This window comes from Tachyglossus aculeatus, chromosome 11, assembly GCF_015852505.1.
Source record: "Tachyglossus aculeatus isolate mTacAcu1 chromosome 11, mTacAcu1.pri, whole genome shotgun sequence".
NCBI lineage: Eukaryota > Metazoa > Chordata > Mammalia > Monotremata > Tachyglossidae > Tachyglossus > Tachyglossus aculeatus.
In genome coordinates this window covers 71462839-71489890 of record NC_052076.1, presented here as the reverse complement: position 1 = coordinate 71489890, position 27052 = coordinate 71462839, and the positions used below count along the sequence as shown (strand labels likewise).

Sequence of the window (27052 nt, the reverse complement as noted above, 5' to 3'; positions counted from 1 at the left end):
GTGCACCTCACCTGCGTCTAATAATAACAACATTTGAGATCGGATATAATCCCTGCCTCACAAGAGGCTCTCAGTCTACCCATCCCTATTTTACAGATGAAGAAACTAAGGACCAGAGCGGATAAGCAGCTCACGCAAAAATTCACTCATTCATTCAATCGTATTTCTTGAGCGCTTACTGTGTGCAGAGCACTGTACTAAGCGCTTGGGAAGTACAATTTGGCAACATATAGAGACGGTCCCTACCCAACAGCGGGCTCACAGTCCAGCCACCGGCGGAGCGGGGACTTGAATCTGGGTCTGTCCACTGGGTTTGTATCTGTCTGGGTTCCTCTGTGAGTGGGAAAATACTTCAAGGGCAGGGACTGCTTTCTTTGGCAATAACCTTCACAATCAACCACGCGGAGAAGCAGCGTGGCTCAGTGGAAAAGAGCTCGGGCTTTGGAGTCAGAGGTCATGGGTTCAAATCCCGACTCCGCCAATTGCCAGCTGTGTGACACTGGGCGAGTCACTTCACTTCTCTGGGCCTCAGTTACCTCATCTGTAAAATGGGGGTTAAGAGTGTGAGCCCCCCGCGGGACAACCTGATCACCTTGTAACCTCCCCAGTGCTTAGAACAGTGCTTTGCACATAGTAAGCGCTTAATACCATCATCATCATTATCATTATTATTATTAATCAATCATTCATTCAATCGTATTTATTGAGCGCTTACTGTATGCAGAGCACTGTACTAAGCGCTTGGAAAGTACTATTTGGTAACAGATAGAGACAATCCAATCATCCCATGGCATTTATTGAGTGCTTCCTGTGTTCAGAGCACTGAACTAAACGACTGGGACGGTACAATACAATAGAGTTGGTAGACGTGATCTCTGCCTTACAAGGAGTTTAGAGTCTAGGAGGGGAGACAGACATTAAAATACATTTCAGATAGCGGAAAGGGCTAAAGTGCCGTGGGGTTGAGGGGGGGACGACCATCAGGTGCTTCAGGGGTACAGATCCGAGGCACAGACAATGCAGAATGGTGAGTGGGTAGGGGAAACGAGGGTTTAGTCAGGGAAGGCCTCCTGGAGATAATAATAATAATAATGATGGCATTTATTAAGCGCTTACTATGTGCAAAGCACTGTTCTAAGCGCTGGGGAGCTTACAAGGTGATCAGGTTGTCCCACGGGGGGCTCACAGTCTTCACCCCCATTTTCCAGATGAGGTCACTGAGGCCCAGAGAAGCGAAGTGACTTGCCCAAAGTCACACAGCTGACAAGTGGCGGGGCCGGGATTTGAACCCATGACCTCTGATTCCAAAGCCCGGGCTCTTCCCACTGAGCCACCCTGCTTCTCTAATACTCATTCACATCCAATCCGTCACCAAAACCTACCGGTTTCACCTCCGCGACATCGCCAAGATCCGCCCTTTCCTCTTGGGGGAGATAATAATAATAATAATAATGGCATTTATTAAGCGCTTACTATGTGCCAAGCACTGTTCTAAGTGCTGGGGAGGTTACAAGGTGATCAAGTTGTCTCTCGGGCTCACAGTCTTAATCCCCTGAGGTAACTGAGGCACAGAGAAGTGAAGTGACTTGCCCAGAGTCACACAGCCAGTAAGTGGCGGAGCCGGGATTTGAACCCATGACCTCTGACTCCAAAGCCCAGGCTCTTTCCACTGAGCCACGCTGCTTCTACTGCTTAGAAAAAGCTATGTCAGGCAGCAGCTTAGAGGCGAATATAGGGCTCCCAAGAGTTCGCAGGATCATTCCTGTTGTGGGGCAGATCTTATAGCCCGTATCTCTTAGACACATTATCACAGAGACAAATAACATACTGGGCCCAGAAGAATCCACTCCTCACTTGTCAAAACCCTGGCCTGCCCTGAAAATGGACGTTACGAACGGGTTCGACCGACCGGTAGGCGAAGCTTTAAGAGTTTCTCCTCTTATCTCACGGCCGGAGATGATTTTAGTAGGGTGTTGAAGGTGGGAAGAGTGCTGGCCTACTGGAATCGTGAAGGGGGAGTACAAGGGAGGACAGGGGCACGGGTCAGCGGCAGGAAAGACGAGATCAGGGTGCAGAGAGTTGATTGGCATTAGGGGAGTGAAATGTGTGGGTCGGGTTGTAGTAAGAAATCGGAAGGATGATAGGAACGGGCAAGCTGACCGGGCGCCTTAAAGCCAACGGTGAGGATTTTCTGTTTGATGTGGAGGTGGCTGCCCACCCGCCGGAGGTTTGGGGGCGTTAGGGACCGAACAATTTTCTAGAAAAATGATCTGGACAAAAGAGTGAAGGATGGACTGGAGAGGGACAGACAAGAACCAGGGACTTCGGTGAGGAGGCTGATGCAGCAGACGAAAGCAGGCTACGATGTGGATCCGCGTGACAGAAGTTTGGATGGAGAGGAGCAGGATTTGATGACAGATATGGACTTTGGGGGTTGAATGAGAAAGGTGGCGATGCCAAGGTTTGAGAGACAGAGGATAATGATGTTGTCTACAGTGAGGGAAAAAAACGGGTGGGAGGGACGGGGTTTGGGGGAGAAGATAAGGCGTTCTGTTCTGCGTGCCCAGGCTAGGGCTGCGCGCATGGTGTGCACGCCAAACCGAGCAGCTGGACCAACAGTTCTCTGGCAGCAATATGTTGGCAACTCGTACTTCCCAAGCGCTTAGTACAGTGCTCTGCACACGGTAAGCGCTCGACAAATACGATTGATTGATTGACTGATTGGCAGCGAAACCCGCCTCGGCTCTCAGCGCCGCAGCAATCCAGATGGCTACCTCGGCCTGGACCCTTTCAGGCCAGGGCGGGCTTCAATCAATCAATCAATCAATCAATCGTATTTATTGAGCGCTTACTATGTGCAGAGCACTGTACTAAGCGCTTGGGAAGTACAAATTGGCAACACATAGAGACAGTCCCCACCCAACAGTGGGCTCACAGTCGAAAAGGGGGAGACAGAGAACAGAACCAAACATACCAACCAAATGAAATAAATAGGATAGAAATGTACAAGTAAAATAAATAAATAAATAAATAAACAGAGTAATAAATATGGATCCTCGGAGTCGGGGCCACTCTCCTAGTGGGAGCCAGAGGCTTTAACGACCCTCCTACAAGTCGGGGGTCTCTGGCCCCTCCCCATCCTCCAGAAAAAGCATCATCGGTGGTAATTACTGAGCACACGCCACGTGCCGACTTGCTCCCCGCCCCCAGGAAGCTGAAAGACCTTACCAGAGTGCCCGTTTCAGGGTTCAGGAGGAAGGAAGAGTTTCGGAACTTGGGGCTGGACTTGGAGTCCGTCGGCAAAGGCTCGTTGTTGCGGTACCAGCTGTAGGTGGGCTTGGGGTAGCCCTCGCTCTCTTGACAGTGCAGCGTGGCCGACTTGCCCACCGGCACAGACTGGGGCACTCTGCAGGCCGGAGCCACCGGCTTCACTGTAGGGAGGAAAGGAGCCGATGCGGGCGGGCGATCCACCTCAGGGTGTAGGGGGGTCAGCGGGAAGGGGCAGGCCCACCCAGGGGCTGAATAATAATAATAATAATAATAACAATGGCATTTGTTAAGCGCTTGCTACGTGCAAAGCACCGCTCTAAGCGCCGGGGAGTTTACAAGGTGATCAGGTTGTCCCACGGCGGGGGGCTCCCCATTTTACAGACGAGGCACGGGGAAGTGAAGCGACCCAGCTGCCAAGTGGCGGAGCCGGCATTTGAACCCATGACCTCTGAGTCCAAAGCCCGGGCTCTTCCCACTGAGCCACGCCGCGGAACACACCGGGGTCACAGCCCACCCAAGGGAGACCTCCAGATGGTATTTATGGGAAGAGAATTCCACAGGTAATCTCCAGCCCAGGCGATTGGGCCTCAGTTCCCTCTTCTGTAAAATGGGGATTAATCAATCAATCAATCAATCAATCAATCAATCGTATTTATTGAGCGCTTACTATGTGCAAAGCACTGTACTAAGCGCTTGGGAAGTACAAATTGGCAACACATAGAGACAGTCCCTACCCAACAGTGGGCTCACAGTCTAAAAGGGGGAGACAGAGAACAGAACCAAACATACCAACAAAATAAAATAAATAGGATAGAAATGTACAAGTAAAATAAATAAATAAATAGAGTAATAAATATGTACAACCATATATACATATATACAGGTGCTGTGGGGAAGGGAAGGAGGTAAGACGGGGGGATGGAGAGGGGGACGAGGGGGAGAGGAAGGACTGTGAGCCCCCCGTGGGACAACCTGATCACCTTGTAACCTCCCCAGCGTTTAGAACAGTGCTCAGCACATAGTAAGCGCCTAATAAATGCCATCGTTATTCCCAGTGCCCCTTCCCTGCATCCGGTGCCTCCTAGGTCTTTGGGTGGCAGAAGAGAGTCCAGGCAGTTGCCAGGGTGACGCCCCCTGCTGGTCGCCCAGGGAACTAATAATAATAATAATGTTGGTATTTGTTAATAATAATAATAATAATGATGGCATTTGTTAAGTCCTTACTATGTGCTAAGCACTGTTCTAAGCGCTGGGTAGATACAAGGTAATCAGGTTGTCCCACGTGGAGCTCCCAATCTTAATCCCCATTTTCCAGATGAGGGAACTGAGGCCCGGAGAAGTGAAGTGACTCGCCCAAAGTCCCCCAGCTGACAAGTGGCGGAGGCAGGATTGGAACCCAGGACCTCTGGCTCCCAAGCCTGGGCTCTTTCCACTGAGCCACGCTGCTTCTGTGGCCTCACTGCCATTCCTAGAGCTCCCCTGCCAGCCCCTTTTCCTGTAGCATCCACATCTCCTGCACCTCCCGCCTCTCCCGAACCTCCCATACTTCCCTTTCCCTGGTGGAGAAAGGAAGGCCTGGAGATTGCCAGACTTATCTGCCCCCGCTGGACCCACTCTCACCGTCAGTTTTCCAGAATACCTCCTGGGACTACCTGTAGAGGCCCCGAGCCTCCGGAATAATAATAATAATGGCATTTATTAAGCGCTTACTATGTGCGAAGCACTGTTCTAAGCGCTGGGGAGGTTATAAGGTGATCAGGTTGTCCCACGTGGGGATCATATATGTTCGTACATATTTATTACCCTATTTATTTATTTTACTTGTACATATTTACTCTACTTATTTTATTCAGTTAATATGTTTTGTTTTGTTCTCTGTCTCCCCCTTCTAGCCTGTGAGCCCACTGTTGGGTAGGGACCGTCTCTATATGTTGCCAACTTGTACTTCCCAAGCGCTTAGTACAGTGCTCTGCACACAGTAAGTGCTCAATAAATACAATTGAATGAATGAATGAATGAATGATCACAGTCTTAATCCCCATTTTGCAGATGAGGTAACTGAGGCACAGAGAAGTTAAGTGACTTGCCCAAAGTCACACAGACGACAAGTGGCGGAGCCGGGACCTGAACGCGTGACCTCTGACTCCAAAGTCCGGGCTCTTTCCACTGAGCCACGCTGCTTCTCTATAACAATAATGGTATTTGTTAAGCACTTACCATACGCCAGGCACTGTACTAAGCGCTGGGGTGGATACAAGCAAATCGGGTTGGACACAGTCCCTGTCCCACGTGGGGGTCACAGTCTCCATCTCCATTTTACAGATAAGGGAGCTGAGGCCCAGAGAAGTGAAATGACTTGCCCAGGGCCACACTGAAGACAAGTGGCTGAGCCAAAATTAGAACCCATGACCTTTTGTTGCCTTCTGTTGCCAACTTGTACTTCCCAAGCGCTTAGTACAGTGCTCTGCACACAGTAAGCGCTCAATAAATACGATTGATTGATTGATTGATTGATTTTGACTTCCGGGCCCGGGCTCTATCCGCTAGGCCGCTCTGCTTCCCCTTTTCTCCGAAAGGACAGAGAAAATGGGCAATTGGCTAAGTGGGATGGAGAATCAATCAATCAATCAATCAATCAATCGTATTTATAGAGCACTTACTATGTGCAGAGCACTGTACTAAGCACTTGGGAAGTACAAATTGGCAACACATAGAGACAGTCCCTACCCAACAGTGGGCTCACAGCCTAAAAGGGGGAGACAGAGAACAGAACCAAACATACCAACAAAATAAAATAAATAGGATAGAAATGTACAAGTAAAATAAATAAATAAATAGAGTAATAAATATGTACAACCATATATACATATATACAGGTGCTGTGGGGAAGGGAAGGAGGTAAGATGAGAACCAGCCCAGCCTCAGCCCCGGGATTCTGGAAACTGAGCTGTTACTGTCCATGGGCATCAGTTATCCCTGTTGCTGAAGGGTTATTGGGAGGGAAGAATGGAGAGGCAACTTTAGTCATTAATAATAATTGTTATATTTGTTCAATGCTTTCTGTTGGCTACGGACTGGAGTAGATAGAATGCAATCAGATTGGACCCAGCCCCTTTCCCACAGTCTAAGGTGGGTCTATTTTACAGTTGAGGAAACTGAGGGACGGGGACATTACGCGAGGTCACACAGCAATCAATCAATCATATTTATTGAGCGCTTACTGTGTGCAGAGCACTGTACTAAGCGCTTGGGAAGTACAAGGTGGCAAGCAAGCAGTAGAGGCAGGATCAGAACCCAAGTCTTCTGACTCCCAAACTTGTGTTTTCTTCACTAGGCCACACTCTTTCCCCTCTCAGTCTCTTACCTTTCCTTCCCAAATCCCACCCAGCCCCAACGCTCCAAAAAGGCTTCCTTTCCCATCTTCTCAGCCCCTAGATCTGGGTCCAGAGGTAGGAAATCCAACAGGGAGGGGAGCCTGGTCCCCCTTGGTGGGGAGGAGAAAGGAAGGGAAGGCCAGAGGGGTGGGGGGAAGGAGAAGGGGGCGCCTAGGCAGGCTCTGGGCGGGGCCTAAGTACAGGAAGCGCTTAGTACAGTGCTTAGTACAGTGCTCTGCACACAGTAAGCGCTCAATAAATACGATTGATGATGGCATACCCAGCACCGTGAGAGCGATGACAATCTCATCGATAGCCTTGCTGTCCTCGCGGGCCACCACCTCGCAGCGATACGAGGCCATGTCTTTCCGGGTCACGTTCCGGATCCGCAGGGATGTCTTGCTCAGGATCTCCGCCCGGCCCGCCAAGTCTCCTGGAGCAAGGGAGAACCAGAGTCGGGGGCGGCTCCGTCCGGGGCGGCACCCCCCTGAAAGCACCCAGCCGAAGCCACGCGGGCTCCCGGACGGACGGGAACTGAGGGATGGACCCCTGCACTCCCAATCTGTCAATCAATCCTATTTACTGAGTGCTCACTGCGTGCAGGGCACGGTACTGAATGCTTGGGAGAGCACAAACAACGATATAACAGACATATTCCCCGCCCACAATAAGCTCACAGTCTAGAGGGGGAAACGGACGTTAATATAAATAAATACATCATGGATTTGTACGTAAGTACAAATTTGAAGCAGCGTGGCTCAGTGGAAAGAGCCCGGGCTTCGGAGTCAGGAGTCATGGGCTCGAATCCCGGCTCCGCCAATTGTCAGCTGTGTGACTTTGGGCAAGTCACTTCTCTGTGCCTCAGTTCCCTCATCTGTAAAACGGGGATTAAGACTGTGAGCCCCCCGTGGGACAACCTGATCTCCTTGTAACCTCCCCAGCACTTAGAACAGCGCTTTGCACATAGTAAGCGCTTCATAAATGTCGTCATTATTATTGTAAGTGCTTTGGGGCTGGGGGCAGCAGTGGAGAATAAAGGAAGCAAGTCAGGGCGACACAGAATGGGGTTGGAGAAGAGGAGATGAAGGCTGAGTTACGGAAGACCGCTTGGAGGGGATACGCCTTCGGTAAGGCTTTGAAAGGAGGGAGATTAATTGTCTGTCACATATGAAAAGGGAGGCAGTCCAGAGGCAGGATGTGGCCAAGACGTCGAGGGGGAGATAGATGAGATCGAGGTACAGAGGGAAGGTTGGCGTTTAGAGGAGCGAAAGTGTGCAGGTGGGGTTGTAATAGGAGAATAGTGAGGTGAGAAGGACGGGGGTGAGTGCTTTAAAGCTGATAGTAAGGCGTTTCTGTCTACGTGGGGGTACGTGGGCATCCACCGGAGATTCTTGAGGCGTGGGGAAATACGGACTGAACATTTCTGTAGAAAAATGATCCAGGCAGCAGAGTGAAGTACGGACTGAAGTGGGGAGAGATAGAAGGCAGGGAGGTCAGCAGCAAGGAGGCTGACGCAGTAATCAAGGAGGGATAGGATAAGTGGCTGGATCGACGTGGCGGTAGTTTAGATGAAAAGAAAAGGATGGATTTTTAGCAATGGCCTGGGCTGGACTGGGCCCCTCTGCTTCCCATCCCGTGCTGGGCCCTCCACTACCCGCTCTGAGCTGAGCATCACTTCCTGTAACTACAACACTCAGCGCTCGCGAATCCCCCAACCAGAAAGGGTTCCTGCTCCTGGTGAATTCCCAAATGACAGGGTCCCGGGGTCCCCTAAGGGCACCACACATCCGGGAAGCCTGACTTGGATGGGATGAATGACATTTACAGAACTGGGGGAGGGAGATATTGAGGGCCAGCCAACAGCACCACAATACAAACAGCAGCTGTTCTCTTTTTCCCCTGGAACAGTGCTTGAAGTGCAGCGGGAGGGACCCAGGTTGGATTGAAGGAAGAAATTCCTTGTTGCCCTATGTGGGGGTAGGTGGGCATCCACCGGAGATTCTTGAGGGGTGGGGAAATACGGACTGAACATTTCTGTGGAAAAATGATCCAGGCAGCAGAGTGAAGCGTGGACTGAAGTGGGGAGGGCTTCACCCTAAAATGGGTACCAGTGGGGTTTAGGGAATCTCCTCCCTCCCTGGAATGGTCTAAGGATGGGATAGAGCCGGATGCTGCCTGAAACCAGGCCTCCCTCGGGGCAGGGGAAGGGCTAAGTGGGCTGCCTCGTTTTTGGTAAAGAGACTGGTTCTCCTCCTCCCCTCAGGGCTCCCCCACTCCACCCTCCCTGCGCCCCGGAGAGGAGGGCGTCCACCGTCCCGTGGCCAGGGAAAGGTCACACGCCAGGCCACCGGGAGTGGCAAATGCGGCCTGGTCAGGCCCGGTTTAGGGGCGCTTGACATCTGGGGGTGCGGTCCTGTGCCCCATGGATGCCGCGGCCCGTTGTTGGCGGGTGCGGGGAGCGGAGGAGCACCACCATCGATAGCCAATCTGCCCCGCTCCGAGAGACACCTGCAAAGGCGGGGCAAAACCCACACGCTGCCCCCTCCCAGGGTCAAAAAAGCAGAGTCCCAAACCCTGAATCTTATTGTCGAAGAACACGTAGGAGGTTTCCTCGCTATTAATCTTCTTCCACTCAATCCTGGGATCATTCGTCTGCGAGTCCGTAATGATGCAGGACAACTCCACGCCTAGTTGGGGGGGAGAAAAAGGAAGGGAAAACGAGTAGATTCTGACCCCACCCGGCTCCCGCTCCTCCTCCATCCGGCTCCCACCCCTCACTCTGGGGGCTTAATCCCCGAGGCTCATCATCATCAATCGTATTTATTGAGCGCTTACTGGGTGCAGAGCACTGGACTAAGCGCTTGGGAAGTGCAAGCTGCGCCCACCACTCTCAGGACACGGTCAGAGGCTCCGGGGAAGGGGCCCATGAGGGATTCCAGCCGGGGCCCGCGGCGCTCCTGATGGCTCATCCGAAGTGGGGTCCGTTTTTAGGGGGAGCGCAAAGCCAGACCGGCTCCGGGGGGCTACTGTTGGGACAACGGGACCATCCCCAGGTTGGAGCAGTGACTGAGTGACAAACCCCGCTGGGGCCCGCCCCACCCAGGGCTCCCCAACATTTGGGAGAAGCAGCATGGCTCAGTGGAAAGACTACGGGCTTTGGAGTCGGAGGTCATGGGTTCAAATCCCGGCTCTGCCACTTGTCAGCTGTGTGACTTGGGGCAAGTCACCTTTGCTTCTCTGGGCCTCAGTTCCCTCATCTGTAAAATGGGGATTAAGACTGCGAACCCCGCGTGGGACAACCTGATCACCTTGTAACCTCCCCAGCGCTCAGAACAGTGCTTTGCGCATAGTAAGCGCTTAATAAATGCCATCATTATTATTATTCTCTGTGCCTCAGTTACCTCATCTGTAAAATGGGGATTAAGACTGTGGGCTCCCCATGGGACAACCTGATCACCTTGTAACCTCCCCAGTGCTTAGAACAGTGCTTTGCACATAGTAAGCGCTTAATAAATACCATCATTATTATTATTCTCTGTGCCTCAGTTACCTCATCTGTAAAATGGGGATTAAGACTGTGGGCTCCCCATGGGACAACCTGTTCACCTTGTAACCTCCCCAGCTCTTAGAACAGTGCTTTGCACATAGTAAGCGCTTAATAAATGCCATCATTATTATTATTCTCTGTGCCTCAATTACCTCATCTGTAAAATGGGGATTAAGACTGTGAACCCCACGTGGGACAACCTGATCACCTTGTAACCTCCCCAGCGCTTAGAACAGTGCTTTGCACATAGCGCTTAATAAATGCCATCATTATTATTATTCTCTGTGCCTCAATTACCTCATCTGTAAAATGGGGACTAAGACTGTGTGCTCCCCATGGGACAACCTGATCACCTTGTAACCTCCCCAGCTCTTAGAACAGTGCTTTGCACATAGTAAGCACTTAATAAATGCCATCATTATTATTATTCTCTGTGCCTCAGTTACCTCATCTGTAAAATGGGGATTAAGACTGTGGGCTCCCCATGGGACAACCTGATCACCTTGTAACCTCCCCAGCGCCTAGAACAGTGCTTTGCAGGTAGTAAGCGCTTAGTAAATGCCATTATTATTGTTATTATTTGGTCAATGGTGGCTCCTGGAGGAAGGCCCAGGAAGACTGCTTTTCTAAGGTTCCTTAGAGAAGCAGTGTGGCTCAGTGGAATAGAGCCCGGGCTTTGGAGTCGGAGGTCATGGGTTCAAATCCCGCCTCTGCCACTTGTCAGCTGTGTGACTTGGGGCAAGTCACCTTCGCTTCTCTGGGCCTCAGTTCCCTCATCTGTAAAATGGGGATTAAGACTGTGAACCCCCCGTGGGACAACCTGATCACCTTGTAACCTCCCCAGCGCTCAGAACAGTGCTTTGCGCATAGTAAGCGCTTAATAAATGCCATCATTATTATTATTCTCTGTGCCTCAATTACCTCATCTGTAAAATGGGGATTAAGACTGTGGGCTCCCCATGGGACAACCTGATCACCTTGTAACCTCCCCAGTGCTTAGAACAGTGCTTTGCACATAGTAAGCGCTTAATAAATACCATCATTATTATTATTCTCTGTGCCTCAGTTACCTCATCTGTAAAATGGGGATTAAGACTGTGGGCTCCCCATGGGACAACCTGTTCACCTTGTAACCTCCCCAGCTCTTAGAACAGTGCTTTGCACATAGTAAGCGCTTAATAAATGCCATCATTATTATTATTCTCTGTGCCTCAATTACCTCATCTGTAAAATGGGGATTAAGACTGTGAACCCCACGTGGGACAACCTGATCACCTTGTAACCTCCCCAGCGCTTAGAACAGTGCTTTGCACATAGCGCTTAATAAATGCCATCATTATTATTATTCTCTGTGCCTCAATTACCTCATCTGTAAAATGGGGATTAAGACTGTGGGCTCCCCATGGGACAACCTGATCACCCTGTAACCTCCCCAGCGCTCAGAACAGTGCTTTGCGCATAGTAAGCGCTTACTAAATGCCATCATTATTATTATTCTCTGTGCCTCAATTACCTCATCTGTAAAATGGGGATTAAGACTGTGAACCCCACGTGGGACAACCTGATCACCTTGCAACCTCCCCAGCTCTTAGAACAGTGCTTTGCGCATAGTAAGCGCTTAATAAATGCCATCATTATTATTATTCTCTGTGCCTCAGTTACCTCATCTGTAAAATGGGGATTAAGACTGTGGGCTCCCCATGGGACAACCTGATCACCTTGTAACCTCCCCAGCTCTTAGAACAGTGCTTTGCACATAGTAAGCACTTAATAAATGCCATCATTATTATTATTCTCTGTGCCTCAGTTACCTCATCTGTAAAATGGGGATTAAGACTGTGAACCCCGTGTGGGGCAACCTGATCACCTTGTAACCTCCCCAGCGCTTAGAACAGTGCTTTGCACATAGTAAGTGCTTAATATATACCATCATTATTATTATTCTCTGTGCCTCAATTACCTCATCTGTAAAATGGGGATTAAGACTGTGGGCTCCCCATGGGACAACCTGATCACCTTGTAACCTCCCCAGCGCTTAGAACAGTGCTTTGCACATAGTAAGCGCTTAATAAATGCCATTATTATTGTTATTATTTGGTCAATGGTGGCTCCTGGAGGAAGGCCCAGGAAGACTGCTTTTCTAAGGTTCCTCAGAGAAGCAGTGTGGCTCAGTGGAATAGAGCCTGGGCTTTGGAGTCAGAGGTCATGGGTTCAAATCCCGGCTCTGCCACTTGTCAGCTGTGTGGGCAAATCACTTCACTTCTCTGGGCCTCAGTTCCCTCATCTGTAAAATGGGGATTGACTGTGAACCCCGCGTGGGACAACCTGATCACCTTGTAACCTCCCCAGCGCTCAGAACAGTGCTTTGCACATAGTAACGCTTAATAAATGCCATCATTATTATCATTCTCTGTGCCTCAGTTACCTCATCTGTAAAATGGGGATTAAGACTGTGGGCTCCCCATGGGACAACCTGATCACTTTGTAACCTCCCCAGCGCTTAGAACAGTGCTTTGCACGTAGTAAGCGCTTAATAAATGCCATTATTATTGTTATTATTTGGTCAATGGTGGCTCCTGGAGGAAGGCCCAGGAAGGCTGCTTCTCTAAGGCTCCTTAGAGAAGCAGCGTGGCTCAGTGGAATAGAGCCCGGGCTTTGGAGTCAGAGGTCATGGGTTCAAATCCCGCCTCTGCCACTTGTCAGCTGTGTGACTTGGGGCAAGTCACTTCACTTCTCTGGGCCTCAGTTCCCTCATCCGTAAAACGGGGATTAAGACTGTGAACCCCGCGTGGGACAACCTGATCACCTTGTAACCTCCCCAGTACTTAGAACAGTGCTTTGCACATAGTAAGTGCTTAATAAATGCCATTATTATTATTATTATTCTCTGTGCCTCAGTTACCTCATCTGTAAAATGGGAATTAAGACTGTGGGACAACCTGATCACCTTGTAACCTCCCCAGCGCTTAGAACAGTGCTTTGCACATAGTAAGCGCTTAATAAATGCCATTATTATTGTTATTATTTGGTCAATGGTGGCTCCTGGAGGAAGGCCCAGGAAGGCTGCTTCTCTAAGATTCCTTAGAGAAGCAGCGTGGCTCAGTGGAATAGAGCCCGGGCTTTGGAGTCAGAGGTCATGGGTTCAAATCCAGGCTCTGCCAATTGTCAGCTGTGTGACTTGGGGCAAGTCACTTCACTTCTCTGGGCCTCAGTTCCCTCATCTGTAAAATGGGGATTAAGGCTGCGAACCCCGCGTGGGACAACCTGATCACCTTGTAACCTCCCCAGCGCTTAGAACAGTGCTTTGCACATAGTAAGTGCTTAATAAATGCAATCATTATTATTATTCTCTGTGCCTCAGTTACCTCATCTGTAAAATGGGGATTAAGACTGTGGGCTCCCCATGGGACAACCTGTTCACCCTGCAACCTCCCCAGCTCTTAGAACAGTGCTTTGTGCATAGTAAGCGCTTAATAAATGCCATCATTATTATTATTCTCTGTGCCTCAATTACCTCATCTGTAAAATGGGGATTAAGACTGTGGGCTCCCCATGGGACAACCTGTTCACCTTGTAACCTCCCCAGCTCTTAGAACAGTGCTTTGCGCATAGTAAGCGCTTAATAAATGCCATCATTATTATTATTCTCTGTGCCTCAATTACCTCATCTGTAAAATGGGGATTAAGACTGTGGGCTCCCCATGGGACAACCTGTTCACCTTGTAACCTCCCCAGCTCTTAGAACAGTGCTTTGCACATAGTAAGCGCTTAATAAATGCCATCATTATTATTATTCTCTGTGCCTCAGTTACCTCATCTGTAAAATGGGGATTAAGACTGTGGGCTCCCCATGGGACAACCTGTTCACCTTGTAACCTCCCCAGCTCTTAGAACAGTGCTTTGCGCATAGTAAGCGCTTAATAAATGCCATCATTATTATTATTCTCTGTGCCTCAATTACCTCATCTGTAAAATGGGGATTAAGACTGTGGGCTCCCCATGGGACAACCTGTTCACCTTGTAACCTCCCCAGCTCTTAGAACAGTGCTTTGCACATAGTAAGCGCTTAATAAATGCCATCATTATTATTATTCTCTGTGCCTCAGTTACCTCATCTGTAAAATGGGGATTAAGACTGTGGGCTCCCCATGGGACAACCTGTTCACCTTGTAACCTCCCCAGCTCTTAGAACAGTGCTTTGCACATAGTAAGCGCTTAATAAATGCCATCATTATTATTATTCTCTGTGCCTCAGTTACCTCATCTGTAAAATGGGGATTAAGACTGTGGGCTCCCCATGGGACAACCTGTTCACCCTGCAACCTCCCCAGCTCTTAGAACAGTGCTTTGCGCATAGTAAGCGCTTAATAAATGCCACCATTATTATTATTCTCTGTGCCTCAATTACCTCATCTGTAAAATGGGGATTAAGACTGTGGGCTCCCCATGGGACAACCTGTTCACCTTGTAACCTCCCCAGCTCTTAGAACAGTGCTTTGCACATAGTAAGCGCTTAATAAATGCCATCATTATTATTATTCTCTGTGCCTCAATTACCTCATCTGTAAAATGGGGATTAAGACTGTGGGCTCCCCATGGGACAACCTGATCACCTTGTAACCTCCCCAGCGCTTAGAACAGTGCTTTGCACATAGCGCTTAATAAATGCCATCATTATTATTATTCTCTGTGCCTCAATTACCTCATCTGTAAAATGGGGACTAAGACTGTGTGCTCCCCATGGGACAACCTGATCACCTTGTAACCTCCCCAGCTCTTAGAACAGTGCTTTGCACATAGTAAGCGCTTAATAAATGCCATCATTATTATTATTCTCTGTGCCTCAGTTACCTCATCTGTAAAATGGGGATTAAGACTGTGGGCTCCCCATGGGACAACCTGATCACCTTGTAACCTCCCCAGCGCTTAGAACAGTGCTTTGCACATAGCGCTTAATAAATGCCATCATTATTATTATTCTCTGTGCCTCAATTACCTCATCTGTAAAATGGGGACTAAGACTGTGTGCTCCCCATGGGACAACCTGATCACCTTGTAACCTCCCCAGCTCTTAGAACAGTGCTTTGCACATAGTAAGCGCTTAATAAATGCCATCATTATTATTATTCTCTGTGCCTCAGTTACCTCATCTGTAAAATGGGGATTAAGACTGTGGGCTCCCCATGGGACAACCTGATCACCTTGTAACCTCCCCAGCGCTCAGAACAGTGCTTTGCACGTAGTAAGCGCTTAATAAATGCCATTATTATTGTTATTATTTGGTCAATGGTGGCTCCTGGAGGAAGGCCCAGGAAGGCTGCTTCTCTAAGGCTCCTTAGAGAAGCAGCGTGGCTCAGTGGAATAGAGCCCGGGCTTTGGAGTCAGAGGTCATGGGTTCAAATCCCGCCTCTGCCACTTGTCAGCTGTGTGACTTTGGGCAAATCACTTCACTTCTCTGGGCCTCAGTTCCCTCATCTGTAAAATGGGGATTAAGACTGCGAACCCCGCGCGGGACAACCTGATCACCTTGTAACCTCCCCAGCGCTCAGAGCAGTGCTTTGCACATAGTAAGCACTTAATAAATGCCATTATTATTATTATTTTTATTCTCTGTGCCTCAGTTACCTCATCTGTAAAATGGGGATTAAGACTGTGGGACAACCTGATCACCTTGTAACCTCCCCAGCGCTCAGAACAGTGCTTTGCACAGGGTAAGCGCTTAATAAATGCCATTATTATTGTTATTATTTGGTCAACGGTGGCTCCTGGGGGAAGGCCCAGGTCTCTTTCTGTGACGTGGTCTGCTTATTGTCCACGAGGTGGGCCCTCTTCCCTTGGAGCCCTCATTATTATTATTTTTATTCTCTGGGCCTCAGTTACCTCATCTGTAAAATGGGGATTAAGACTGTGGGACAACCTGATCACCTTGTAACCTCCCCAGTTCTTAGAACAGTGCTTTGCACATAGTAAGCGCTTAATAAATGCCATTATTATTGTTATTATTTGGTCAATGGTGGCTCCTGGGGGAAGGCCCAGGTCTCTTTCTGTGACGTGGTCTGCTTATTGTCCACGAGGTGGGCCCTCTTCCCTTGGAGCCCTCATTATTATTATTTTTATTCTCTGTGCCTCAGTTACCTCATCTGTAAAATGGGGATTAAGACTGTGGGACAACCTGATCACCTTGTAACCTCCCCAGCGCTCAGAACAGTGCTTTGCACAGAGTAAGCGCTTAATAAATGCCATTATTATTGTTATTATTTGGTCAACGGTGGCTCCTGGGGGAAGGCCCAGGTCTCTTTCTGTGACACGGTCTGCTTATTTTCCACGAGGTGGGCCCTCTTCCCTTGGAGCCCTCATTATTATTATTTTTAGTCTCTGTGCCTCAGTTACCTCATCTGTAAAATGGGGATTAAGACTGTGGGACAACCTGATCACCTTGTAACCTCCCCAGCGCTCAGAACAGTGCTTTGCACAGGGTAAGCGCTTAATAAATGCCATTATTATTGTTATTATTTGGTCAACGGTGGCTCCTGGGGGAAGGCCCAGGTCTCTTTCTGTGACGTGGTCTGCTTATTGTCCACGAGGTGGGCCCTCTTCCCTTGGGGCCCTCATTATTATTATTTTTATTCTCTGGGCCTCAGTTACCTCATCTGTAAAATGGGGATTAAGACTGTGGGACAACCTGATCACCTTGTAACCTCCCCAGTTCTTAGAACAGTGCTTTGCACATAGTAAGCGCTTAATAAATGCCATTATTATTGTTATTATTTGGTCAACGGTGGCTCCTGGGGGAAGGCCCAGGTCTCTTTCTGTGACACGGTCTGCTTATTTTCCACGAGGTGGGCCCTCTTCCCTTGGAGCCCTCATTATTATTATTTTTATTCTCTGGGCCTCAGTTACCTCATCTGTAAAATGGGGATTAAGACTGTGGGACAACCTGATCACCTTGTAACCTCCCCAGCGCTTAGAACAGTGCTTTGCACAGAGTAAGCGCTTAATAAATGCCATTATTATTATTATTATTTGGTCAATGGTGGCTCCTGGAGGAAGGCTGCTTCTCTAAGGCTCCTTAGAGAAGCAGCATGGCTCAGTGGAATAGAGCCCAGGCTTTGGAGTCAGAGGTCGTGGGTTCAAATCCCGCCTCTGCCAATTGTCAGCTGTGTGACTTGGGGCAAGTCACTTCACTTCTCTGGGCCTCCGTTCCCTCATCCGTAAAATGGGGATTAAGACTGCGAACCCCGCGTGGGACAACCTGATCACCTTGTAACCTCCCCAGCGCTCAGAACAGTGCTTTGCACAGAGTAAGCGCTTAATAAATGCCATCATCATCATTATTATTATTCTCTGTGCCTCAGTTACCTCATCTCTGTGCTCTGCACATAGTAAGCGCTCAATAAATACGATTGATGATTGATGATGATCTGTAAAATGGGGATTAAGACTGTGGGACAACCTGATCACCTTGTAACCTCCCCAGCGCTTAGAACAGTGCTTTGCACGTAGTAAGCGCTTAATGAATGCCATTATTATTGTTATTATTTGGTCAACGGTGGCTCCTGGGGGAAGGCCCAGGTCTCTTTCTGTGATACGGTCTGCTTATTTTCCCTCTTCCCTCGGATCCCTCCCAGTACTCACTCTGGAATTCTTGCACCACTGGGTTCTGGTTGCTGGACTTGAGGTTCACAGCAGCGACCAGGCAGCCTGGGGATGAGGGAGCAGAAGTGAAATCGGAGCAGCTCATCTCCAAATCTGGAAAGAAACCTCGGGACTAGGCTTGGATTCCTCCCCCCCAAGCCCCCAGCCCCTTCCCCGTCAGTTGTCCCCGGAATGCCGGAAAGCCATTTGATCGCACCGCGAGTCAAAACCCTTTACTTTCGGCCCAGCTCCAACGATGGGAGAGCAGCGGGGAGAGAGACGGAGTCCGAGTGTCCACCGAAAAATCTGCCTTTGGAGGTTTTCCGGGAAGCCGGTGTCCTAAACCTATTGTTCTCTCCGAATCAATAGTTCTTACTGAGCCCTTACTGTGTGCAGAGCATTGCACTATCAATCAATCAATCAATCAATCGTATTTATTTAGCGCTTACTGTGTGCAGAGCACTGTACTAAGCGCTTGGGGAAGGACAAGTTGGCAACATATAGAGACAGTCCCTACCCAACAGTGGGCTCACAGTCTAGAGCACTAACAGCTCTAACCACTAAGAGTACAACAGAATTGGTAGACATAATGATAATAATAATGTCGGCATTTGTTAAGCACTTACTATGCGCAAAGCACTGTTCTAAGCGCTGGGGGGGGGCTACAAAGTGATCAGGTTGTCCCCCGTGGGGCTCACAGTCTTCATCCCCATTTTACAGATGAGGGAACTGAGGCTCAGAGAAGCTAAGTGACTTGCCCAAGGTCACACAGCAGACACGTGGCGGAGCCGGGATTCGAACCCACGACCCCTGACTCCAAAGCCCGGGCTCTTTCCACTGAGCCACGCTGCTTCATGATCCCTGACCACAGGAGCAGACAGTTTACAGCACGTGGCACAGTGCTCTGCACAGAGCAGGTACTCAATATTGATTGACCGATCGGTTTCCCCCCAATTTTTCCCCATTTAATGTTCTCCCATGGGCTCCCCTACACAGCTGTAGTTGTGGGATGCTCGATGTGGGCATTTGAAGAAGAATCTTCCAGACTGTGAGCCCACCGTTGGGTAGGGACCGCCTCTATACGTTGCCAACTTGTACTTCCCAAGCGCTCAGTACAGTGGTCTGCCCACAGTAAGCGCTCAATAAATACGATCGATTGAATCTTGGACAGGCTGGTCCACAGACGAACAAGGGCTCTCAATCTTAAGTCCAGGGCTTCTCCGGGTGGTCCCTTGGGGTGGGGGCCCGACGATGCGGCGAGAAGGGAGATCCTTCGCAGGTGACCGATTGGTTTCCTCCCATTTTTTCCCCATTTAATAAGAGGTCACCAGCAGAAATCACTAGGCTTGGGGCGACCCGCTAGACTTCCACGCCGGCTTCTGTGGGAAACCATTAAGTGAGAAGCGACTCGGGAAATGGAAAGGAGCACGGGCCTGGGAGTTGGGAGACCTGAGCTCTAACCCCAACTCTGCCCTGCCTGCTGGGTCGCCTCAGGAAAGTCACTTGACCTCTCTGTGCTTCACTTTCCTCATCTGTAAAATGGGCATTAAATACCTGCTCTGTATCCTCTTAGACTGAGAAATGGGACAGGGACTGTGTCTGCTCTGATTATCTTGTGTCTACCCCAGAGCTTGGTACGTAATAAGACTGTGAGCCCCCCGTGGGACAACCCGATCACCTTGTAATCTCCCCAGCGCTTAGAACAGTGCTTTTCACATAGTAAGCGCTTAATAAATGCCATTATTATTATTAGTAGTAGTAGTATTCTGTTAAAGGTATTTATTAAGCACTTACTATTCATTCATTCATTCAATCGTATTTATTGAGCACTTACTGTGTGCAGAGCACTGTACTAAGCGCTTGCGAAGTACAAGTTGACTACGTGCCGAGTACTCTTCTAAGTGCTGGGGTAGGTACCTGATAATCATTCGGGCAGAGTCCCAGTCCCGCACGCCTAGGCAGGAGGGAGAACAGGTACTGAATCTCCATTTTACAGTTCATTCATTCATTCATTCATTCAATCGTATTTATTGAGCGCTTACTGTGTGCAGAGCACTGTACTAAGCGCTTGGGAAGTACAAGTTGGCAGCATATAGGGACGGTCCCTACCCAACAGTGGGCTCACACGTACTAAACGTTTTCCAATGGCTGTTAATCAATCAATCGATCGTATTTATTGAGCGCTTACTGTGTGCAGAGCACTGTACTGAGCGCTTGGGAAGTCCAAGTCGGCAACATATAGGGACGGCCCCTACCCAACAGCGGGCTCACACTCACTAAACGTTTTCCAATGGCTGTTAAGACTGTCCAAATATTTCCTAACGCGGTGTTGTGATGACCCAGCCAAGAGGAAAAAGTCTCAACTGTATTTTCCACACAGTCTTATAGATGTATAAGATGTAGAGGAGCAGCGTGGCTCGGTGGAAAGAGCACGGGCTTTGGAGTCAGAGGTCATGGGTTCAAATCCCGGCTCCGCCAACTGTCAGGCGGGCGGCTCTGGGCAAGTCGCTTCACTTCTCTGGGCCTCAGTTCCCTCACCTGGAAAATGGGGATGACCATTTTACAGCTGAGGAAAGTGAGGCACAGAAAACAAGCAGACACAGCGGCAGAGCCGGGATTAGAACCAAGGTCCTCTGATTCCCAGGCCTGTGCTCTTTCCACTAGGCCACAGTGCTTCCCACTCCCTGTGGGCAGGAAGCGTGTCTTCCAACTCTTTTACACTGTACTCTCCCTGGTCCTTAGTACAGTGCTCTACACAGAGGACGGGCTCAAAGGATACCTTTAAAAAATCAACAAATGCCACAATTATTATTATTATTGTCATTATTATTATGACAATTATTAGGTGACGCTGTTTGCCCAGCATATAGCAAATAATGTCACGTAGTGTGGGGGACGGGGGTCTCCGGGACTGAGCCATGCCCTCTCGGAGGGCATTCTTCAACCAGCTGGCCTCTAGAAATGACGATCTCCCAGAAGGAAGCCGTAGGCCTCAGCCCCGAACCACGTAAAAGCAGCTCTGGCTCGGTGGAAAGAGCCCGGGCTTCGGAGTCAGAGGTCATGGGTTCAAATCCCGGCTCCCCCACTTGTCGGCTGTGTGACTCTGGGCCTCAGTTCCCTCATCTGGAAAATGCGGATTAAAACCGTGAGCCCCCGGTGGGACAACCGGATTATCTTGTAACCTGAACAGCGCCTGGCACCTAGTAGGTGCTTAATAAACGCTATTATTATTATTTTAAAGGCATGGAATGTGGAGCGCCTGCCATAGCAGCCTGGGCTGGAGGGCGGGCCGGGGTGGTCTGATCGCGGCATTTATTTTCCAAGAGCCTCTGCTGCAATGCAGTGGAGCACACGGAAATGGCAAGGAGCAAAAAAAAGGCAGCGTGCAAGCGAGGTGCAGGAAGGCACTGCTTTCAACTCTTCCCTCGCCTTCCCGCTGTCCCGCTACCGTTCTGCGGGATACTGAGCCGGCGTCTGCGCCCGGGGGGTCTGTGAGGGGTACGAGCCCAATCTTCTCTTCCTTGAAGCTTCAGCTGAGGTGGCCCCCCACTCACAAGGAGCATTTGCGGGGGACGGACGTGGCCGTGCAAGTAGCAGCGGTTTCGGCAAAGGGATTCCTTGAGGGTGTCGTCCTTCCTACGGAGCGCTCGGGGAAAGCACGACGGACACACCGGGAGCGTACGCTTGAACAAGGGGGAAAGTCACAAGCATGCCCACGGTGATGATGATGATGATGGCATTTGTTAAGCGCTTACTATGCGCAAAGCACTGTTCTAAGCGCACGGTATGCACTTAATATGATTGATAGGATTGATGTTTATAAATAGGATAACTTGAACCAATTGACTGCACAGTCAATCATGCTTACAGACATATAATAACCATGATGGCATATGTTAAGCACTTACTATGTGCAAAGCACTGTTCTAAGCACTGGGGGATAATAATAACAATAATAATAATGGTATTTGTTAAGCGCTTACTACGTGCAAAGCACTGTTCTAAGCGCTAGGGAGGTTACAAGGTGATCAGGTTGTCCCACAGAGGGCTCACAGTCTTAATCTTGTACTTCCCAAGTGCTTAGTACAGTGCTCTGCACACAGTAAGCGCTCAATAAATACGATTGATTGATTGATTGATTGATCCCCATTTTACAGATGAGGGAACTGAGGCACAGAGAAGTGAAGTGCCTTGCCCCAAGTCACACAGCTGACAATTGGTGGAGCCGGGATTTGAACCCATGACCTCTGACTCCCAAGCCCAAGCTCTTTCCACTGAGCCACGCTGCTTCTCTAGCAATAACGGTATTTGTTCAGTGCTTACTATGGGCCAGACACTTTACTAAGCGCGGGGGTGAATGCGAGCAAATCAGGTTGGACACAGTCCCTGTCCCGCGTGGAGCTCAGAGTTTCAATCCCCGTTTTACAGATGAGGGAACTGAGGCACAGAAAAGTGAAGTGGCTTACCCAAGGTCACTCACAGAGGACAAGTGGCAGAGCAGGAGGTGGTGGATATAAATGGCACCCAGCACTGCACACCCTTGTTGGGGACACTATCACTCCCGGGAACGGGGTCAGGAGAGCCCCCCGAACAACAACTACGCCTCGGGTCTGGTTTCATCAGCTCCGGTTTTCTACGGGGCCCCATGAAGGCCCCTGGATCCAGGCCCCTTGTCCTTGAAGGTGGTAAATAAAGGCAGGAGCTGCCACTCATTGCTTTCCTTCTCCCTCCTCGATGTCTGTTGATGTTCCAGCTAATATATCGCATGGCGAGGGAAGGTTTGGATCCTTCCTTTCCTCCCTAAGGACACAAATAAAGTTCACTAATCCCAGCCAAAGCCCTAAGCCTTAAGGAACCAGGCGGCGAGAGACGCCGAGGATCTGGCCATCAAGCCACAGCATTTCCTGTGGCTCCAGACTGAGAGCAGCCATTCTGCTTCCGCTTGACCAGTGAAACCAACTCTAAATTCCCTCCCCGGCAGAGAGAGGCGAGGGCGGGACGAATGCCACAGGTGGCTCCGGCCACGCCGCACCCAGGGAACAGCGGACACCGGGGAGGATTCAAGAACAGAAGGACCCTTGGAGGCAACAGGAGCTGCAACTGACGTGATTCCTGGGAACAGCTGGGAAGGCTGGAGGACGGGGCTGGGGAATGGAGCTATCCAGAGTCCTTGGTCTACCCTCTGGAGAATGTTTTCCCAAGTTCCTTTATCTCTGGCCTGAATTTCGAATCCCTCCTGTTCCCCTCCCCGGCCCCACCGCCTATTCCCCTGCCTGCGTTCTCTCTCTCCAGGGGCTCTGGGGCGGGGGACACGTCGGGGACATGTCCCCATATTCATTCATCCATTCATTCAATCGTATTTATTAAGCGCGCCCTGTGCTACGTGCTTGGGAAGTACAAGTTGGCAACATGGAGAGACGGTCCCTATCCAACGGCGGGCTCGTTCGTATATGAATGCCTCGTTCAGGGCTGGAGCAGCAGGGGAGTCTAGCTGAGGCACACTGGGCATCTGGGGATGGGCCCCATGCAGGGAAAGGCTGGGGGTAAGTTGGTGGCCCACAGGATTGACTCAACACCCTCAGCGCATGGCTCTATGCACAACAAGTTGCAGTGGAATCTTGAGTAAGAAGTCCCAGATCATGATTAACAATAATAATGATAATAATAATAATAATAATGGTATTTGTTAAGTGCTTACTATGAGCCAAGCACTGTTCTAGGCACAGGGGGAGATACAAGGTAATCAGGTTGTCCCACTTGGGGCTCACAGTCCTAATCCCCATTTTACAGATGAGGTAACTGAGGCTCAGAGAAGTTGTGACTTGCCCCAAGTCACACAGCTGATAATCAATCAATCAATCGTATTTATTAATAATAATAATGATGATGGCATTTGTTAAGCGCTTACTATGTGCAAAGCACTGTTATTGAGCGCTTACTGTGTGCAGAGCACTGTACTAAGTGCTTGGGAAGTACAAGTTGGCAACATCTAGAGACGGTCCCTACCCAACAGTGGGCTCACGGTCTAAAAGGGGGAGACAGAGAACAAAGCAAAACATACTAACAAAATAAAATAAATAGTAATGATAAGTGGCGGAGCCAGGATTAGAACCCACAGCCTCTGACTCCCAAGCCAGTGCTCTTTCCACTAAGCCACGCTGCTTCCCTATAACATTAATTATGGTATTTGTTAAGCACTTACTAGATACTAAAGCACTGGGGTGGATATAAGCAAATTGGATTGGACTCAAACTCTGTCCCATGTAGGGCTCACAGTCTCATGGAGTTTTTGTTTGATACAGAGGTTGACAGGCAACCACTGGAGATTTTTGAGGAAGGGGGTGACATGCCCAAAGCGTTTCTGTAGAAAGATAATCCGGGCAGCAGAGTGAAGTATAGACTGAAGTGGGGAGAGGCAGGAGGTTGGGAGATCAGAAAGGTGGCTGATGCAGTAATCCAGTCGGGATAGGATGAGCGATTGTACTAACAAAGTAGCGGTTTGGACGGAGAGGAAAGGGCAGATCTTGGTGATGTTGTGAAGGCGAGCCCGGCAGATTTTGGTGACGGATTGAATATGTGGGGTGAATGAGAGATCGTAGTCGAGGACGACACCGAGGTTGCAGTAGCTCACGGTAGCAATGGTAATAATCACTGACATTTCCCAGGAATGACGTGGGAAGTCCTCACTTCCCAAGGTCTGGAAGGGCCAGATTACAGGAGATGGTGGTCCCTGTGTGGCCACAGGGCCTGTAGAGGCTGTGCTGTGTCCCCCTCTCCATCCCCTCATCTTACCTCCTTCCCTTCCCCACAGCACCTGTATATATGTATATATGTTTGTACATATTTATTACTCTATTTATTTATTTATTTATTTTACTTGTACATATCTATTCTATTTATTTTATTTTGTTAGTATGTTTGGTTTTGTTCTCTGTCTCCCCCTTTTAGACTGTGAGCCCACTGTTGGGTAGGGACTGTCTCTATATGTTGCCAACTTGTACTTCCCAAGCGCTTAGTACAGTGCTCTGCACACAGTAAGCGCTCAGTAAATACGATTGATTGATTGATTGATTGATTGATTGAATGGAGATTCCTACAACTGCCAAGTTCAAGGCTGTCTGAGTCTAGAGAAGATGCCCAGCAGTGAATCAATGGTATTGACTGAGTGCTTACTATGTGCGCAGCACTGTACTAAGCACTTGGAGAGGACAATACAACACAGTTGGTAGCCATGTTCTCTGACCACAAGGAGATTGCAAGCCCTCTCCACCCAGGAGAATCCCCAGGGTGACCTCTGAACCCACTGCATCGTCTCACGGTCCACGGGACCGCCCGGTAAGGACACCAAATGACGATTTCAGGGGTAGGAGCCTTGCCTGGGGTTGGCCTCAGTGGTGTTTACTGATCCCAGGTGGGTCCTGAGGGTTAGGGACCACCAAGCTGCTTGGGACTCAGTTCCAATGACCCCAGACCCCTGCCCTGTGCTCCAAGCCCTGGCCAGCCCCTACGCAAGGAAAGGGCTAGGGAAAGTTTTGGGAGCTGGTAAAAATAGAAGGTCCAGGAACCTGAGGTCTCTTTATGGACCCATGGAGTGATCTTGTACAAATCATTCAACCTTTCTGTGCCTCAGTTTCTCCAACGCAAAATGGTCCTGATGATCCCAGTCTGCTGCACCAGGAGAGAATCAGAGATTCCTAGTGACTCCGGAGAGCATCTGATCCAGCCCTCTACCTCCAGGAGAGAGTGACTTAAAAACCACTCAGAACAATTGGCTATCATCTCCAAGGACAAAGGATGACGAAGGATGAAGACGTCACCGTCTCCCCTGGTAGCCTGTTCAAGTGTTCAGTAAAAAACAGCACAACCCCGTAAGCCAGATTCACCCCAGCAATCAAAGGATACCCAAGGCAGCGCTGCTGGAGGCTTCCATGCTACTAACTGAGCAATCAGAGGCCTCATGGATGCTATGAGGAGTGAGATGATGTGTGAAATACTCTGAAGCCCGTGAAGGAAGGAGCTAAATGGACCCAGTGAATTATTATAACATTAGCCACTTGGGAAGCAGCCCATCGATGGCATTTCTAGAGGCCAGCCGGGAAGCCTCATAAATTTAACCGGATCAGCCCAAACCATGAAAGTTCTGGGCCCAGAGAGAGAGGCATCAGAGGAGCAGCTAGCCAAATCATCTGGGTTCTCCTGTTGAGTGGCAATCAGCTCTGGTTCGGGGCACCGGCACTGATATGGGGTCCAGAGTGCGGGACCCCAGGGTCTGTTGTGGGCCAACAGAGGAGGCCAGAAATGAGAAAACCAAACCAAGGGGCGGTCCTTGCCAAATCAAGCTGCATCCTGGACTCTGGGACAGAGTGAACACAAACTGTTAACCAAGAGAAAAGGCCACCCGCTCCCCGCGACCCAGCTCAGCTGCTGGCCCCAGTGGTAATGGAAGGGGGTGAGGAGGGGAGAAGCCAGACTCTTCCTTCTTCGTGCAATGCCACTAAGTGGCTATTTTACTTTAACAGGCAGAGGAGGTCCAGTAGGCTGATTCTGGGCTTGTGGGGTATGTTCGTACCAAGACAGACAAGTTGGTCTAGCCAGGATAAATGGAGAAGGATTAGAGAGGGAGCAGCTGAAACGTCAGAAAGCCCAGTGGACTGTTATGTTATCCCCCAATGCTCTAACCCTATTTGCTTTCTGAGGGTTGGAGGGGAAGGGACCAGTATGCAGCCCATTTAGCTCAGCCTTCACTTTCTTCAGTTATTCCGAAGCCACCCCCTGCCACCCCTCCCCAGCCTATCCCTCCCGATCCACCCTCTCACAGAGGTTCACTAAGTTTTCACTGGCACGAAAACCCTCACACCACTGCTGCGCAAGCATTCTCAACTCGCAGCCGCCCGAGGGTTCCTGGGATCCTTCTGCCCCTCACAAGGCGGGGCGGAAGGAAGACTTTCCGTGCTGTGGAGAAAGGGAGTGCAGTGGAACATCTCTGCTTTGCTTGGCTGGGCAGTGAGGCTCCAGGGAACGGGGAGTGGCACGGAGTCAGCTGCTGAAGATGATGAGAGAGCAGGGATAAGGGCCCTGGGAGCTAAGGAAAGGAGGGGAGCACTGCTGATCTGTGGCTGCAGCAGAGGATAGCCAAGGCCAGGATGGCCACCTCCTTAAGGGATGCAGTCACGGTGTGATGCAGAAAGGAGAATGGATGAGGACTCCCTGAGGCTCAGCAAAGGCC

The 27052-nt window shown here is 49.8% G+C and overlaps 1 protein-coding gene across 1 annotated transcript in view; it reads right to left on the bottom strand.

Moving 5' to 3' along the window:
* Positions 1 to 27052, bottom strand: part of JAM3 (junctional adhesion molecule 3) — an 85020-nt gene that overhangs the window by 10409 nt on the left and 47559 nt on the right. Inside the window, exons 2-5 of the mRNA XM_038753970.1 lie at positions 17827 to 17892; positions 9218 to 9331; positions 6925 to 7077; positions 3229 to 3431 (exon numbers count right to left, since the gene is read on the bottom strand). Of these exons, the coding sequence (XP_038609898.1) occupies positions 3229 to 3431; positions 6925 to 7077; positions 9218 to 9331; positions 17827 to 17892 (536 nt within the window). The remainder of the gene's footprint in view (positions 1 to 3228; positions 3432 to 6924; positions 7078 to 9217; positions 9332 to 17826; positions 17893 to 27052) is intronic.